The sequence below is a fragment of the Dictyostelium purpureum genome (genome assembly GCF_000190715.1).
Source record: "Dictyostelium purpureum unplaced genomic scaffold DICPUscaffold_65, whole genome shotgun sequence".
Lineage (NCBI taxonomy): Eukaryota > Evosea > Eumycetozoa > Dictyosteliales > Dictyosteliaceae > Dictyostelium > Dictyostelium purpureum.
The window spans coordinates 63633-82030 of NW_003519402.1; the positions used below are offsets into that span (position 1 = coordinate 63633).

General features: G+C 25.1%; 7 protein-coding genes across 7 annotated transcripts; 3 read left to right on the forward strand and 4 right to left on the reverse strand.

The window, feature by feature from the left end:
• Positions 1–196: 196 nt before the first annotated feature.
• Positions 197–1321, forward strand: DICPUDRAFT_77160 (uncharacterized protein; the record flags this gene model as incomplete). The annotated part of the gene is made up of 1 exon (XM_003286210.1): positions 197–1321. One exon carries the CDS (start codon positions 197–199, stop codon positions 1319–1321), a length of 1125 nt encoding a protein of 374 aa, XP_003286258.1.
• Positions 1322–1578: 257 nt separating this feature from the next.
• On the reverse strand, positions 1579–3115 carry DICPUDRAFT_150228 (uncharacterized protein; the record flags this gene model as incomplete). The annotated part of the gene is made up of 2 exons (XM_003286229.1): positions 1579–2804; positions 2905–3115. 2 exons carry the CDS (start codon positions 3113–3115, stop codon positions 1579–1581), a joined length of 1437 nt encoding a protein of 478 aa, XP_003286277.1.
• Positions 3116–3555: 440 nt separating this feature from the next.
• Positions 3556–6646, reverse strand: DICPUDRAFT_150229 (uncharacterized protein; the record flags this gene model as incomplete). Its single annotated transcript, XM_003286230.1, has 4 exons — positions 3556–5359; positions 5443–5587; positions 5780–5843; positions 5936–6646. 4 exons carry the CDS (start codon positions 6644–6646, stop codon positions 3556–3558), a joined length of 2724 nt encoding a protein of 907 aa, XP_003286278.1.
• Positions 6647–9044: 2398 nt separating this feature from the next.
• On the forward strand, positions 9045–9709 carry arrL (uncharacterized protein; the record flags this gene model as incomplete). Its single annotated transcript, XM_003286211.1, has 2 exons — positions 9045–9137; positions 9233–9709. 2 exons carry the CDS (start codon positions 9045–9047, stop codon positions 9707–9709), a joined length of 570 nt encoding a protein of 189 aa, XP_003286259.1.
• A 316-nt stretch (positions 9710–10025) lies between these two features.
• DICPUDRAFT_97329 (uncharacterized protein) lies at positions 10026–11345 on the reverse strand (the record flags this gene model as incomplete). The annotated part of the gene is made up of 5 exons (XM_003286231.1): positions 10026–10336; positions 10413–10724; positions 10791–10954; positions 11038–11107; positions 11227–11345. 5 exons carry the CDS (start codon positions 11343–11345, stop codon positions 10045–10047), a joined length of 957 nt encoding a protein of 318 aa, XP_003286279.1. The 3' UTR covers positions 10026–10044.
• A 241-nt stretch (positions 11346–11586) lies between these two features.
• Positions 11587–14466, forward strand: DICPUDRAFT_30635 (uncharacterized protein; the record flags this gene model as incomplete). The annotated part of the gene is made up of 4 exons (XM_003286212.1): positions 11587–11857; positions 11934–12585; positions 12655–12841; positions 12913–14466. 4 exons carry the CDS (start codon positions 11587–11589, stop codon positions 14464–14466), a joined length of 2664 nt encoding a protein of 887 aa, XP_003286260.1.
• A 323-nt stretch (positions 14467–14789) lies between these two features.
• On the reverse strand, positions 14790–18081 carry DICPUDRAFT_97330 (uncharacterized protein; the record flags this gene model as incomplete). The annotated part of the gene is made up of 2 exons (XM_003286232.1): positions 14790–17939; positions 18045–18081. The coding sequence occupies 2 exons, from the start codon at positions 18079–18081 to the stop codon at positions 14926–14928; spliced, it is 3051 nt and encodes a 1016-aa protein (XP_003286280.1). The 3' UTR covers positions 14790–14925.
• Positions 18082–18398: the final 317 nt, after the last annotated feature.

Here is an 18398-nt window from a genome sequence, read left to right on the forward strand (position 1 = left end):
TCACCTTTCAGTTTAAAAAATAAAATAAAATAAAACATTATATGTTTGTTATAAAAAGTAATATTGACTGTTTTTTTTTCATTGACTCATAAAATATCGATGCGTCACCTTTCAGTTTAAAAAAAATAGTATAAATAGTTATTTATCTTAAACCAATAAAAAAAAATACATATATATATTAGAATATTCTCAAAAAATGAATAAAATAACATTAATTTTTATGATATTTATTTTTATTTTAGTTTTAAAAAATTATAATAGAACTTCAAATAATAGTGATAATAATAATGATAGTGATAGTAATAATAATAATGCACCTTATTACAAAAATAATCAACAATATAATTACTTAAATTATCCAAAAGCATTAGAAAAAATAAACTTTTTAGTTTTAGATACACCCTTGGGTAATATTGGAGAAGGAAAAAGAGACATTTTGTTTGGTAGTTATGATGCAAGTGAAAGATTTTTTAATCAGAAAACCCCTTTTTCTGAAAAAGAAGGTTTAAATATTTTTCATTATTCACCCGAAACTATTTGGAACTTGATTTTATCTGGTTTGCAAAAAAACATTAATGTTTCAGGATTGGTTTCAACAAGGAGTTATAATCAACCGATTATATTAAAAAACTCAACATTATCTAATTTTTCAGCATCAGGTGCAGAGAGTGTATTAACTAAAGAACTTTCAAGATATTTAGATCCCTCATTTTCAACTTTATTATTCCCAAACTTTTCGCACCCAAACACCAAGGATAATTTAATATTTTTAATAAACACTTTAGGAAAAACCTATAAACCACTATATTCAAATAGAAATTCAGAATTATTTTTAGATAATTCAATATTAGATACAAAAATAACATTAACTGGCAAACTTCAAGACTATGAGTCCATTAAAAACCACATCCAGTTAATTTATGAAAAATTATCGCAACTTATAGAATCAAACACAGATATACCACAGGATAAGAAACCACTCGAAATAGCAAATCTCTACAATTGGTACGAAAAGAATTCATATTACATAGAATTGTTTATTAAAAATCTATCAACACCCGGTTACAAGTTAAATATTGCCTTTTCCGAATTTATTAGCTTCAACACCTATAATACCTATTTGAATATATTTATACCCTATTCATACTTACCAGTTGAAATCATTGATGAAAATGGCAATAATATTTATCCAACTGCAGTTACCAAAATACATGGTGGTCATTTCGGTACAGAAATAATTAATAAAAATAAAGTATGCACAGACTCAACCTTTATACCACAAATCGATTGGATTCTTTCAAATTATTACAAACAACAATAAATAAAATACTATTTTATTATTCAATTTAAATATTTTTTTTTTTTTTTTTTTTTCTTCAAGTTTCTCTTATTTGTTAAAAAAGTTTTTTTTTTTAAAACCTTTGGGTATGTGAATCATCAAAATAACTATAATGGTTTTAACTAGGTTTCTATAAATAATATAATAATAATTATTTAATTGGTTCTGCTTTCTTTTCTTTTTTTAAAAAAAAATTTATTTATAATTATTTATTTTGTATTAATTTATATTAAAAAATTTTATTTTACAATAACTGATGGTAAATCACTTTCTTGTAATATTTTATCTTTATTAAAAACTGAGGGTATATCAATATTGGACCAAGAGTTATGAACATTTGGTATATTTAATGGACGAGATTTTGCAAGTCTGGTACCTTCTTGTGGGAGTTCTGAAACTTCATCAATAGATGGTACAACTTCATAACCTATAATAGTGTTTTCTCTTTCTAAACGAGCTAAAGTTGCATCAACAATTGGTGATAATTGATTGGTTGGTCTTTGAAGTGATGTTTGTGGTAATGTAATTGAAACACATGGTCTGATGAGGAATAAGGTTTGTTTTAATTGATGTTGAGCCTTTTTAGCGGTTGCAATCGATTCACCATATTTATGTGCTGCATTTTGTTGGAATGCCTGTTGGTTAAGAGCTAATGCTTGATAAAGTGAGATTTTATACATGAAAAAATTTACAAATTTCTCTACACGATTTTCTGCAAGTTTATCTTCACTAAAATGAGAGATTAATAAATCTTTTGCTTCCTTATACATGTTTACAATTTCTACTGATAATTTTACGATTGGTTGGATGGTATTCTTTTTGTATGCACGACCAATGGTAAGCTCTTGAGCTTGACCAATGCATTGTAAATATAAAACCTTTAACATAACATCACTAAAATCAGTTGATGCTTTATCACTTCCTTCATTGATAGTATCTGTTCTTTCTTGTTGTTGATCACCATCTTCATCAGCACTTCCTGCTGTTTTTTCTTCACTTTGTTTACTCTTTGATGATGAGGATGATAAAAATGGTCTTAATTTAGTACGAATATAGTCAAATATGCCAGCACCCTTTAATAAGAAATCATATACGACTTGTCTATCTGTTTCTACTAAACCCTCAGTTGGGGAAGAACGATTTGAAACAATAAAATCAGAGTAACCAAGATACCAAATACCAAGATTAAATAATATACTTGCATATTCGACAATTGCATCACTTGATGTAATGGATCTATCTGTACCAAACACTGTTGTCCAACTAAATCTTAAATTCTTTCTTATGATATCACTACCTTTATTTTTATTATTACATTCTTGACCCTCTTCATTTAATTCTACATTTTCTAATTGATTATTAATATCATTTTCTGAAACGGTTGGTATATAAACTTTTGAACCTATAATTCCACCTAAACATCCCATATAACCCTCGACTGCTTGTATTAATTCATTTGTATCCACTAAATTATATTTGAATTAAAGGGTTAATAAATGATTTCTATTAGGTTTTATTTATATTACTAATACACAGAGCTGGCTGTATATCCAACTATTTCTTACAATTTAATAAATCTCTTGCTTTAGTTGAAAAGAAATAGTCGTCGATTTTATCTGAACAATCACTAATATCCTTTCCTAAACTAATAATAAATGGGTTTTGTAATTCTTTTGCAATCTCTACTAATTTTGCTTTATAATTTAATTTGGATCTTGTTTTTAAACGATGTACATAAAAACAATAATTATCAAATACTGGTAATGTTCCTTCCATTATTAAATGATTTCTTTTTTTATTATTTTAGTTTATTATTTAATATTATATATATAATTGGAAAAAAAAACAAAAAAACAAAAAAACAAAACAAATAATTTGTGTATAAAAAATAATATTATTAAGGATTTAAAAAAAAAATTAAAAAATATTTTAAAAAAAAAAAAAATAAAAAAATAAAAAAATAATTTTAAAAAAAATAAAATAAAATTCCACCTAAAAAAATAAAAAAAAGAAAGATATAGATTTTTTTTTTAAAAACTTTATTTATTTATTTATTTATTTATTTATTTATTTATTTATTTTATATATATTATTATGAACGCTTTTTTTTTTTTTTTTTTTTTATATTTTTTTTTTTTTTTTTTGGGGTATACTTTTTTTTAGAGCAAAAGTGTGAGGAATGTTGATGATTTAACCTGGGATTATTCTTCTTGATATTATATTTCTTGACAAATATTATTTTTTCTAACTTTTTTATTTTTTGGAGTTAACGAGAAAGTAAGATTTAATATCCTACGATTGTTGGATAATGGTAAATTTAAGGTAATAGAAGTTGGAACTTCTCTGGGAGATAAATTGAAATGATACATATAATAAAAAAATGAATTTTGGCTGCATCTAATATTTAGATGGGAACGTTCGACTGGGGCGCCTGTATCGAAATTAATATCTGGTTGTGTTGCTGTTTGGGTTATATTTTCTGCATGGATATGGTTCTCAACATAAAAAACACCTTTGTCTTGAATATTTGAATTTGGAAATTTTCCTTGTGTGTGACGATCGCAAAGTAAATAAAATTTCTTGTTGAGGTTTATTTCTAAATGATTACCATTTTTTAATAATCTTTCTTTAACTCCTTGAGTAGTTTTTTGAATATATTCTAAACCATTATTATTGTTATTATAATTATTAAGGTTGTTATAACTACTACTACTATTATTATTATTATTATTATTATTATTATTATTATTATTATTATTATTAAAATAATTGAAATTTTCATGGTGGTATTGATTAATTTGATTATTAAAATAATTGGTATCCATTGGAATACCGACCAAAAATGGTCCATAGAAATAATAGTGGTGAAGTCTTGTTGAAACATAATCACTTTCGTGGAATGTATCTCCATTGATTGATTTTCTTCTATTTTTTATATTTTGAATGGTTGTAAATAAGTTATAGTGATATTCATAACGTTGCATTCTATAACTTTCTAATGAACCAAGTTCTTCTCCACCAGTAAATTCTTGGAAACTAAAATCTTTTTGGATGAAATTTTTAAAGTGTGATAATTGGTATAATTGGAATGCATTTCTATCCAATAAAGAGGGGATAGATTGGCCAGCCCTGAATATTTTGAATTTTTTTGGACGTTTCCAAATTTTAATTTCTACTTTTGGACACATAAATTGAATTAACTGGAGTGCATAAGTGTATGGAATTTGGGTGTCTTCAATTTCCATAGATGATTCCTTAAATTTTAATACAATCGTTTCGAGTGTTGAAGCGTGATTAATTGCCAAATGGAATAATACTGAAAAATCAAAGTGGAATGTTTCTAATGTTGAATGATACTTGAAAATTTTAATTTTGCAATTGGAGTGGATTAAAATAAAGTCGATAAGATTCTTGAAAACACCAACTCTAGTACCGAAATGAGAATGATTTAAGATCTTTAATTCATTTAAATTTGCTAAGCCAGTTGGAAAGATTAAACGATTGGTTGTTAAAGAGACACCATTTAAGGGAGTACCTGAGTTGGCATCTATTTTCAACTTTTCTAAACAATTAAAAACTTTATAGATAAGAGAGAATGGAGTATATCTAACAAGGTGGTCATAGGAAGCTGAAAGGATCTTTAAGTGGTTAAAAATTGAATAGTTTGTTTCAGGGATTTCAAATTCCTGTTTTTTAAAGAAAAATTTGAATAATTTGTCGGTATCTCTACTTAAAAATACTTGAACCAAATCAAAGAATTGTTTTGAAACTAATGAAAGAGTATATAGAGTATCAAAAAAACTATCTCCTCTTATGAGTAGGAATGAAATAATTTTTAATAAAACATATCTGTCAAGGATTTTAATAAAACCTCTTTGAGACGCTGTTTCTCCTATTGTTCCTGGTATTTCCCCAATAAATCTATAATAGTCATCGTCGAGTTTACTATCATCGAGGGTGTTAATTTTGATCAAATATATACCGTCTTCAATTATTGATTCTTTTTTTGCAACTTGAGAGCTTTGTTTATTAAAAAAAAAAAAATATTAATTAATAATTAATAATTATATTGATGAATTTTTATAAATAATTTAAATAATTACAAAAAGAATTTGGTGAATACTTTATCTAAAGCACGAATGTCCTTTGGATAGATTCTTTTTAAAGCCAAAGCAAAAAGGAATTGACCTTGAGTTTTAATTTCCAACCCAGCTGTTGCTTTTTCCATTTCTTCAAGTGGTCTAGAACCTAAATAATATAATCTTTCTTCCAACTGGTTTAAGTTGGATTGGTTTAGCTATAGGCAAAATAAAAATAATATTAATATTTATAAAAAAATTTTAAAACTAAAATGAAAAATAAAAAAAAAAAAAAAAAAAAAAAAAAAAAAAAAAAAAAAAAAAAAAAAAAAAAAAAAAAAAAAAATAGCTACCTTTTTACAGTTAAAAATAATATCGATTATTTCTTTGGCTTCTGTAACTAAAAATTGGATAGTTTCGAAAACCTATAAATAATAAATATAAATGTATAATCATTAGTATGTTTTTTGGGAAAAAAAAAATAAAATGGAAATATAAAAGAATTATGATAGCTTACCAATGGACTGGAATCAAAGAATATTTTAATGATGGCTGTTTGAAATTGTCTACCTCTAAAAGATAAGTTTCTATCTTTTTGTAAATAAAAGGTGAACATTTCAAAAACACCAAAAATCCTAACAGCAATGGATGGACTTGAAAGAAATAAATTCCAAATATTGACGGCTTCGGCATATGGTATAACATCAAAAATGTAGTGTTGGAAACAAGAATGGCTAAGAATTCTAGGAGTGATATATGGAAAGGCTGTTTTCTCGAGGTACTCGGCTACCTTTAATCTATTTGATGAGTAATTTGATTCGTAGACCAATGGGAAAGAGACGATAGGTTTAAACTGATCGTAATGATTATAGATGAGATCTTTGTAAATTACGAAGCAATGATTAACAGCATCATTAGCACTAATGTAATCGTTGTAGTGGGCAAACTTTAAATGAATGTTAATAACTTTAGGGTGGTAAACCTTATATTTATTTGGATTAAAGTTGATTTTAAATTTTCTTAGCCCTTGAGGAAAATCGCTTCTAGTATTTATGGGAAGGTTTAAATCGAATGGCGCATGATAACCAATTTTGTTGTAAATAACATCTAAAGTATTATTATAGCCATCAACATTATTAATATTAATATTGTTATTGTTATTGTTATTATTATTATTATTATTATTATTATTATTATTATTATTATTATTATTAGTATTAGTATTCATTTTTTTCTGAAAACTAAATAAATACAAATAATATTATCTAGTTGTAATTATAGAAGATTTAAATTACTGAATCAACTTTTTTTTTTTTTTTTTTTTTTTTTGTGTGTATCGTTAAGGATTTTTAAAAAAAATATGTGTGAATTGTGTGTGGGTAGGATAAATAAATTTACTGTGAGTTTTTTTTTCCGTGGCGAAGAAAAAATGAATGAAAAAAAAAAAAAAAATAGTTGTGTTAAATAAAAAAAAAAAATAAAAAAATAAAAAAATAAAAGAAAAATTAAATAAAATAAAATTGAAAAAAACAATGAAAAGGAGGTAACAATTCACCCAATAGCTTTGATAGAAAAATATCTACAATATGCTTTGATTGTGAATAAAGTTAACCTTGTTTTTATTTGAATTCAAATAAAAACAATTATCCAAATTTTTCCTTTTGCCCCAACCAATCGCAAGTAGTTTCTTTTGACTTTTAAATTTGTGTGTGGCTTGGGAATCTTCTGTTTAACAAGATTTTTCTTTTTTTTCTATTTTATTTTTTTTTTTTTATTTTTATTTTTTTTTAAAAGGGTTTTTGAAAAAAAAAAGAAAAATATTTTTTAAAAAAAAGGGGTAATGGGCGGGGGGAATTAAGGAAAAAAAAAAAAAAAAAAAAAAAAAAAAAAAAAAATTAAATAAAATAAAATAAATAAATAAACGTATTTTTGAAAAAAAAAAAAATGATGTGTTTGGAGTATTATTGATGTAATTTGTTACAAGAAAACACTGTGTTCAAAAAAAAATTTTTAAAAAAAAAAGAAAAAACCCAAAAAAACCAAAAATCAAATGCAAATGTAATCATTATAAACCAATAAAATTTGTATTTGTTTTCAAAAGTTTGAAAGAAAAATCAGTTCCTTCTATTTTGGATTTTAAAATGCACGAAAAAAAAAAAAGAGCATGATGGAATACATTTTTTTCACTTTTTCAAATAAACAAATTAAAGAAACTTGCAAATATCACCAAAAAATGCACGTAGCCTCCATTTTGAAAAAGATATTAAATGGGTTATCCAATTATCGATCAGATCTAGTCTTCATTTTAATTGATTTTTTATGCTTATCCAAATTTCTACCCAACTTCTTTGGCAAAAATTTTGTCAAAAATTTTTATTTTTATTTTTGAAAATTATAGTTTTTATTTTTATTTTTTTGAAAAAAAACTATGCGCACACAAGGCGCTTTTTTTTCTTTTTTTTATTAATAAAAAAAAATTATGATTTTGATTTTTGAAATATGATATGATTCCTAATATGATTGGCATATAATAAAAATTAATTTATTATATGTAATGATAGTAACGATAATAATGAAAATACATGATAATAAATAAAAAATAAAATATTAAAAAAAAAAAAAAAAAAAACATTTCGGCAAAGCTTTTTTTTTTATGAATCTAAATTGGTTTTCCCCATTTTCGAAAAAAATGGGTGATAGTGCATAGTACCAACTATTTCAAAAAAAAAAAAATTGATATTTAAAAAGTTCAAAAAAAAAAAAAAAAACTAAAATCTGGTTTTAATTCATGATTTTAGGTTGCACTCGCCCTTTTTTTATTTTTTTTTTTCTCATTTTTTAATTTTATTTTTTTTATTTTTAAATATGCAAACCTTCCGCTTAGGCCACTCGCGCCATACAAATTTATATCAGTTTTCGTAATCAAAAATCTAATTATAAAAGTTTTGTTAATTTTTTTTAATTTTTTTAATTTTTTTTTAAAAAAATTTTTTTTTATAATTTTTTTTTATTTTATCATATTGTTTATTTTTTTTTATTTGTTTTTATTTAATTGTTTTTATATTTGTAATTTAGTAATGAAATATCATTCTTTATTATATTTTTTTATTTTTATATTTTTTTATTTTTTTATTTTTTATTTTTTTATTTTCTGAAATTGAATTTGTATAAATAAGGAATAAGTTTATATGTATATAATAATTCCTTTTTAAAATAAATATTCACCAATTCTTATTTTCTTTTTTATAATTCATTTTCAGGATTTTAACACATAATATATTGATTTGTTATGTTTTTAAACAATTCAAAAAAAGATATATTATTTTTTTTTTTTGTATTTTTTTTAATTTTTTTTTTTTTTTAAATTTTTTAAAATTTTTTTTGTTTTTTTGTTTTTTTTTTTTAAATTTTTTAATTTATATTTTTTGTGTGTATAAAAATTTATAATAATAAAAATTAACAAGAATATAAATATATAGATTAATTGAAAAACAAATCAAAAACCAATTTTTGAAACAATAATTTAAAACATAAATAAAAATAAAAATAAAAAATAAAAAAAAAAAAAAAAAAAAAAAAAAAAAGTTTTTTTTCAAATTAGTAATTAATGGAAATTTAAAATTACAATGGGAGGAGTTTTCTCGAAAGGATACCTACCTCAGTTACCATCAGGCACATTAATTAAGCTTGGTATAATTGGTTTAGAAAATTCTGGAAAAGTAAATTAACAGAAATATTTTAAAAGGGCAAACAGAATTAAAATATTAATATATTTTTTTATTTTTTTTATATTTTTTATATATTTTTTATTTAGACAACATTATTAAATAAATTTATAGATGCATCGGCGAAAAAACAAATAAGATCAGTGCTGGTGTCTACAGGTCTTTCAATTGAATCAATGTTATTTAAAGGATGGGAGATTTTCATAGGTGATTTGCTTTATCCAAATTATATTACCAAATATAAGCCATACTTATTGGGGTGTGATGTTATAATATTTATGGTTGATTCATCGGATCCTCATCAAATATCAGAGGCAAAAAGTCAAATCGATTTATTAATAGCAGAAGATTGTATTAGTAGCAGTGTATTCTTGGTGATGGCAAATAAACAAGATCAAAAGAGATCCGTAACACCTCAACAATTAGAAAACTATTTAGAATTGTACAGATTAACGATACCTTGGAAATGTATTTCCTCTAGTATTTTAAATAGTAATATAGTTGGTGTGGAGGATTCAATTAAATGGATTTTAGATAATACCGAAGTAAGAAAAATTTATACATAAAAAAAAAAAAAAATCGGTAACATAAAAAAATATAAAACTTTTTCAAATTATTATAAAATAATAATAATTATAGTAAATAATAATAGTAATATTAAATATATCAAAATTTATATTTACATAATAGTAAATATATTAAAAATCACAATCATATCAACAAATAAAAAAAAAAAGCTAAAAAAAAAAAAATTAAAAATTATTGAAAAAAAAGAAATAAAGATATTATTTATTTTAAATTTGTAAACAACTTATATAGTATTAAATATAGAATATCATTAAAAAAATAAAAAATAAAAAGTAATTAAATAATATTAAAAATAGTGTTTAAAAAAAAATCTTTATTTTATATCTTCATCATTAGTATTGTTTTGGGGTGTTTGGGGTTGTTGTGGTAGCATAGGTTGTTGTGGTTGTGCTTGTGGGTGGTGTTGTTGTTGTTGCATTCTTTGTTCTAATGCTTTTACAGCTAATGCTCTTCTTCTGTCCATATCAGCAGCACTATAGTTTAAGTTATTTTGATCGTTTGAAAAACTAGAGTTTTGTGTAGTTGGTAATATTGATCTATTTTCACAAATGGAAAATTTACATAGAATTTTAAATACAATATTTGAAAATGTTTTAATTGGTGGCCTGTAATAAATAGAAATAAAAATAGGTATTAGTATTTTTTTTAAATAATATATTATATAAATATATTTATATTTACTGAATTGGCTCGGGGAAAAAGGTTGCAAATGAGAATGATTCGTTTAAATCTCCTTTAACACCACCTTTAAGTTGGTAGAATCTTAAATAAACCCAGGCTACTAAAACACCAAATAAAACTAAAGTGAAAGACTTATCACTGAATCCAACAAATAAAAATAAAACTAATCTTATGAGAATAAAAATACTTGGTAACCATTTTGCTCTAACTTTTAAAAATAATAATGCTAACTCTTGTTCTGGTATTAATTGTTTTGCTGCTACTGAAAATCCAATAATAACACCTGAAAATCCGCAAACATTGGTTTCGTATCTTTAAATAAAATATTAGTATATTATATTGCTGTTTATATAATATATAGTTGTTGTTGATACCTACGCATAAAAAACATTTGAAAATATATAAAGGAAAATAAAGAAAAAGAAAGAACAAACACCTGAAAAGAAATTTACAATTGCTATGAATTTGATAAATTCTTTAGAACCCCAAATGGGTTCTAAATGTTTGCCAATATATAATAAAAGAATAATATTAATTATACCCTGGTTTAATAAATAAAATTGTATAGATCATGGTTAGAATTTTTTATTATATACCGATAACTTTATTAGGAATTTATATTTACATTTAAAAAATTTGTATCGTAAAGACCTGCTGTGAATAAGGTCCATACAAAAAAGTATGGTGGTGCTATACTATAATTATATTTTAAAAATAATGATTAATAATCAAATTATTAAATTTGATTGATTAATTTTTTTTTTTATTTTTTTTTTTTATTTATTTTTTTCATTGTATAAAATTAATATCTTACTATGCAACATTAATTGTAAAAAAGGAAATTGGTCTAAATAATAAATTTAGAATTAAAAAAAAACTTAAAACCCCTGCAACTGTTTTTGTTAGTCTTGGGAATGAATTAAGTGTTTCCATTTAGTTATTATTATATATTTATATTAAAGGAAAGTAAAATTACAAAAAAATTTTAAATTAAAATTTGAAAAAAAAAAAAAAATTTTAATTATTTTTAATTTTTTTTAATTTTTTTTTTTTTTTAATTTTAAAAATTAATGAAAAAAAATTAGTTCATCATCACTTTCAACTATTTAACACTCACACAAACAAATAAATAAACAAATAAATAATTAAATATTTATAATAAAAATCAATATTAATGTTATCTTTAACAAATAAAATTAAAAGTATTAAAGGACCCACATCAATATTAATAAAATCAAATGTATATAATAGGTTGAACAACAATAAAAATATATTTAATCTAAATAGTTTTCAAAATAATAATAAATCAAAAATTTGTTTATTTAACGAAAATAATGGTTTAAAACAACAAAAATTAAATTATTGTAAAAAAAATAAATCAAATGAGGATAATGTCGAATCATTATCAGCAGAACTCTTTAAATTTGAAAATAAATCAAATCAAAGTAAATATACATTTATTGGTATTTAAAATACGATACAGAATAGTTATTAATACTTTTTTTTCTTTTTCAATATTAGGAAAAGATTGGCCAATTAATAATGAGGTATTAATATATCCAACAACTTTATTTTGTTTTAAAGGTGCAACAGGAAATCTCAATTTAATGAATGTTTATATTAGTAAACTTATACCAAATTCAGGGGGAAAAAGTTTTATAGGTGTTTTTTATGCAAAGAATCAACCAATTAATCAACCATTCAATGGTCTAGGTGAAAAGTCAGTTGGCGCATTAGCTCAAATTACTTACAATGGCAGAAACTATGAATTTGAAACAACTAAAAGAATCAGAATTAAAGAATTACATCCTGTTCAAAATCCAAACGATCCACAGGTCGCAACTATTGAACCATTCGACTGTGACCCAGAGGAATATAATGACCCAAGAGTTAAAGAAACTGTTGAAAAAATTAATCAATTGGTATTAAAGATTCAAGAGTTGTATCCAGATATTTACAAAGGTAGACAAGTTATTGATTTTAAAACTCAAATTCAAACCAATGAAGACCCAGAATTATATTTCACTTCAATTATAAATTATTATGGTTTAAATGATCCTGACGAATTTCAAGAAATTTTAGAAACTCGATCAATTATTAAAAGATTAGAAAAGCTTTATGACTTGATTGTAAAAGAAGAAAAGTCGTTTAAAAAGCAACAAGAAATTTCAGAGTAAATAGTTAATTTTATTATTTTTTTAATTAAAAAATAAACACTAATTTAACACTATTTATTATTTAGAGAATCAGGTGAAACAGCATCAGCAGCTCAAAAAAGAATATTTTTACTTGAACAATTAAAAAAAACAAAACAATTATTAGGTCATGAAGCTGACGAAAAAGAAAGAGCAATAGAAAAATATAACAGCAAATTGGCTAGTTTAGTACATATTCCAGAGGCAAATAAAAAGGTTATTCAGGAAGAAATTGTAATTATTAATTTATTTTTTATTTTATTTTTTTAATATACTTATTAACTTTTTTCTATTAATTTTTATAGAGTAAATTTTCAACAATTGATCCACTTTCTGCAGAATATAGTCTTTCTAAAAATTATTTAGAGTGGTTATTAAATTTACCTTGGGGGGTTTTTACACCAGAGTTTTTTGATCTCAAATATTCAAAGGATGTTTTAGATAGTGATCATTATGGATTAAATGATATTAAACAAAGAATTTTAGAGTTTATTTCAATTGGACATTTAAAGGGTTCCGTTCAAGGTAAAATCATTTGTTTTATAGGACCACCTGGTACTGGTAAAACTTCAATTGCTAAATCAATTGCCAAATGTTTAAAGAAAGAGTTTTATAGATTCTCAGTTGGTGGGTTGGTCGACGAAAGTGAAATTAAAGGTCATAGAAGAACATATATAGGTGCTATGCCAGGTAAAATTATTCAAGCAATGAAGTTAACTCAAACATCAAATCCAGTAATTCTAATCGATGAAATTGATAAGATTGGTAAAAGAACTCTTGGTGATCCATCATCTGCTCTTTTGGAAGTTTTGGATCCAGAACAAAACTCTAGTTTTGTAGACCATTATTTAGATACAACATATGATTTCTCAAAAGTTTTGTTCATTTGCACAGCAAACTCTGAAAAAAATATACCAATGGCTTTATTCGATCGTATGGAAATCATTCATTTAACTGGTTATGTTGAAGAAGAGCAGTTCCAAATCGTAAAGAACTTTATCATCCCAAAGACTCTTATTGAGTGTGGTATCAAACCCGATCAACTAACAATTTCAGACGAGGTAATTAAACAATTGGTCAAGTTTTATAGTAGAGAAGTTGGTATTCGTGAATTAGAAAAACTCGTTGAAAAGATTATGCGAAAGACTGCTTTAGGTATTGTTAATGGTACAGCCGAAAAAGTTGAGTTAACTACAGAGAATGTAGAGGAGTTTTTAGGTATTCCATCATACACATCAGATAGATACTATGAAACAACACCAGTGGGTGTTGTTAATGGTTTGGCTTATAATACAAGAGGTGGCTCAACATTATACATTGAAAGTACTGCAGAAAAGCTCGTAAGTTCGTTATCAGGTCCACCTAAAGAGCCTTCTCTTAAAACAACCGGTAAATTGGGTGAGGTCATGTCAGAATCATCAACAATTGCTTATACATTTGCTAAAAACTTTTTATATACCCTCGATCCAAAGAATACATTCTTCCATACCCACAGTATCCACTTGCATTCTCCACAAGGTGATCAGGCCAAAGAGGGACCATCAGCTGGTGTTACTATGGCAACATCTTTGCTCTCTCTTGCCCTAAACGAACCCGTACTTAATGATTTGGGAATGACTGGGGAGTTAACAATTACTGGTAAAGTTATTACTATAGGAGGTGTAAAAGAAAAAACTATTGCCGCTAAAAGATCAGGTTTAAAATCAATTATAATTCCAACAAATAATCAAACTAGTTTCGAAGAGTTACCAGATTATATTAAAAATGGAATAGATGTAAAATATGCAAAAGAATATAAAGATGTTTTCGAAATAGCTTTTCCAAATAAAAAATATCTTTTAGAAAATTTAAAAAATTAAAATAAATAAATGTAAATAATATTTAATAAATATAATAAATAAACAATAAACAATATTATAATATTGTTTATTGTTTAAAGTAAAAGGAATTATGATATTTTATAAATTTATTTATATATATTTGGCCCATTTTTTTAATAGTACCACAGTCGGCAATTATTTAATGCTGAGGTATCGGATGGGTCAGAATATTAGTTTTCTTAATTATAACTAGGAATTGTTTCTCCTGGAGTAAAATATCTTTTAGAAAATTTAAAAAATTAATAAAAATAAATGTTTGAGTAGGTATTTTAAATATTATTATTTTGAATATAAATAAAATTGTTTAAAGTAAAAGGAATTATGATATTTTATAAATTTATTTATTTATATTTGGCGCGTGTTTTTTTAATAGTACCAAAGTCGGCAATGGTATTGATCGTTTTTTATATACAGAAATTATAAAAATATAATTTATAATTATATTTGAATAAATAATATTAATAAACCTAATATTATAAAGGTGTAGTGATTATTTAATGATGGGGCAGAGGAATTAGAATGTTCGTTTTCTTCATTATCGCTAGCAATTGTTTCGCCTGGAGTATATTCGGCACCACTTGTACCGACTGGAATAGTATATGGAGTTGAGATACTTGAGTAAATTTCAATACCACAAATTGGAATTTCAAATTTGAGATTATCGTATGCCCATTCGATAGAGAGTGCTTGAGTGGTGGTTAAATCGTTGTTCCAATAAAATGGACCAATTTTTTGATATTTTTGATATGGAGACATTGATTGAGTGAATGGTTCTTGATATTTGCCATTAACTTTAATACCGTATCTTGGGAGTGCATTAACAGTATCACTAGTATAGGATGGATTATAGGTATAAATGTAAAATCTGAACATTGAGCTTGCTGGAAGAACAACATTAACAACACTGTTTACAGATGTACTAACAGTGTTAATAAGATATGATGACAACATTGAAAGTTCATCGACGGCAGTAATAACATCAGCAGCAGTACCTTGGATTGATGTTGGAGTGGTTGCAACTTTAGACAATGTACCGGTTGTTGAGCAAATTGAATTGATCCATCCACATTTAGTCCATGATTTACCAAAGATTGATAAAGCTCTTGATGTGTCTGATACATCTGGTGTTAAATTGATACCAAGATAAAAGTTAAGACTACCAGCATTTAATTTAAGTGTAGTAGCAAAGTATGAGCCACCATAAGCAGTAGTGGAAGCAGCAGAAGAGGCAACAACTGGGAATTGACCTGATGATGGTGGTGTTGGTGTTTGGGTAACTGGTGTAATATATTTAATATATGGTGGAGTATAAATATTGGAGGTTAATTGAGCAACATTATTTGTAGAAAGTTTAACTGTTTGACCTGAACCCCAAGAACTATCAAAGTTTGGAATTGCACCAACTTCATTGGTAGTTGATGAAATCGAAAATCCATAAAATGGGGAGAATGAAGAAACTGAACCGCTAACATATAGTTTAGTTGAGTTTAAGTTTTCGAAATATGTTTGAGATGAAAATCCAGATAAGAAAGTATCTGATGCAGTGTTGGAATGTGCAAAAATTGAATTGATAATTGATAAATATTTAGATTGGAATGTTGATGAAAAGAATTGATATGAAGATGGTGAATATACATTTTTTAATGAAACACTATTGTAGGTACCTCTAAGTGAATTTGAAATGAGGTATGTAAAAGATAAACCAGTGTAGGCGTCATTCTTTGATAAAGTACCTTGAATAATTGATGAATCAAATATTAATTCGACATTGGCAACATTGGCAGATAAGGTTGTTGATGCTCTGTGATTAATAAACCAGCCACCTAAGAATCTTACTGATAATGGTGGTTGTAATGTTGTTGGATAATAGAATCTTACTTCAGTTTCACCAGCAAAGAAATTATTTGTAAAAACAAGGTTATTCCATACGTTATTAGATTTATAATCGACATTATTTTGAAGTAATGTTGATGATCCAGCAATATATTCAGATGTGAAACCAAATGTTGTAGCTCTATTTTGAATTGGAATAGCTTGAATAGCACCACCTTTGAAAATACCTTCGAATGCATTGTTGTTATAAGTTGAATATGGTGATGTTGTAATAATACCACCATTAAGATAGTTGATATCTGGATATTCTCTAAATGATGTGGCAGTATTAATATTAGTTGTATCGGAATAGGTTGAAATAAAACAATTGTGACTAATATCGAATTGTTCAGTACCGTGTAAAAGTGAAATACCACTTGTACCGCCAAATAATAAAAATGAATTGTTTTTAATTGTACCAAATGATCTTTTAGCACCGATCATTGTTCTTGGGTTATAACCTTGTCCAAAAACACCACTTGGAATGAATACGTTATTTTGAATATTAACAGCGACAGTATTGTGTAATAAAGTAATTGGGTATCTATCTGATGGATTTGTACCAGTTGATGTGACTTGATATGATGAATCTAATACAGTTTCACTGAATGGACTGGTGGTGGTATGACCAACATCTGTAAACATTGAGTTTTGAATATCTACTGTAGAATTACCAGTAAACATAAGTGATGATCTATATGTACCCAAGAAAACAACATTTCTTGAATAAGTACGAGTGAAAAGATAACCAGCACCTGTAAAATCGCCAGCGGCATCTAAAATTGTTGAACCAATATTGACAAGAGTATTGAAAGATCTGTTGAGAGTATATGATAATACATTTCCTGAAACTGATCCAACCATTTTTGCGACTGGTGTAGCATCTGTGAAAGTTGAGTCTCTTAAAAATTTACCACCATATGATAATGGATAGGTAGTTGCGTTATTACCGAACCAAACTGGAGTGGATACTGCACCTTGAGTTCTAAATGTACAACCAAGGCAAATTAATGCATTGGTTTGCATTGGGTCCCATGATGGAAAGGTAGTTGAATCAACTTGTGCACCAAATCTTAATGTATGATTATATGAGGCTGTTTCACTTGCAGTTGGAGTTGGAATGGATTCAAAAGTACCACCTGGCATAATAATTGTTTTCATTGCACTATATGATGTGGCTACAGATGGATTAAGGACAATTTTACCTTTAACAATAACAGCTGGGAAAAGACCAGCACTTGTACCAGAAAATGTAACAGTGATGCCATGTGGAATAATTAAGGCTGAATTGGCATCAATAAATGTAGCACCTGCTGGTACAAACTCTGCAGATGTTGGGGCTGGTGAAAGAAAACCATTTGTAATAAAATTAGTTGTTATAGTGACTGTGCAACTTTGAGTAAATGTAAATTTTTTGACTGCTGTATTTGTTTCTACATCTGGAATAAAATTTCCTTTATAATTTGTATTTGTTGTTCCTGGAAAATAATCTAATTTAAAATGAGGATGACCATTTATATTAACTCTTGTATTTAAATCTAATGAAAAGGATGATAGTTGCCCATTTATTTGTATTATTGCTGTAAATTAAAATTAAAATTAGAAATTTGAAAAAATTAAAAAAAAAAATTTCAAAAATATAAAAAAAAAAATTAAAAAAAATATTTATCTTAACTTTAACTTACAAAAAATTAAAATAATAAAATTTAGTAAAAGTTTCATTTTTTTGAATACAATTGCATTTTTGGTTTATCGTTTTTTTTTCTATTTATATTTTCGTTTCAAACTTTCGTCTTTATGAAATTTGGGTAGGGATTTGGAAAAACAAAAAAAATCTTTTAGCTTTTTTCGATTTAATCCAATATAGTTTTAGGAAAAAACGAACGAATAATTATTAAAGTTTTTTATAAAACTTAAAAATATTAATTAAATGTTAATTTTTAAAATCTTTTATAAAATCTTTTATAAAATTCATTTTTAAAATTCATTTTTAAAATTCATTTTTAAAATTCATTTTTGTGATTATAATAAAATTTTTT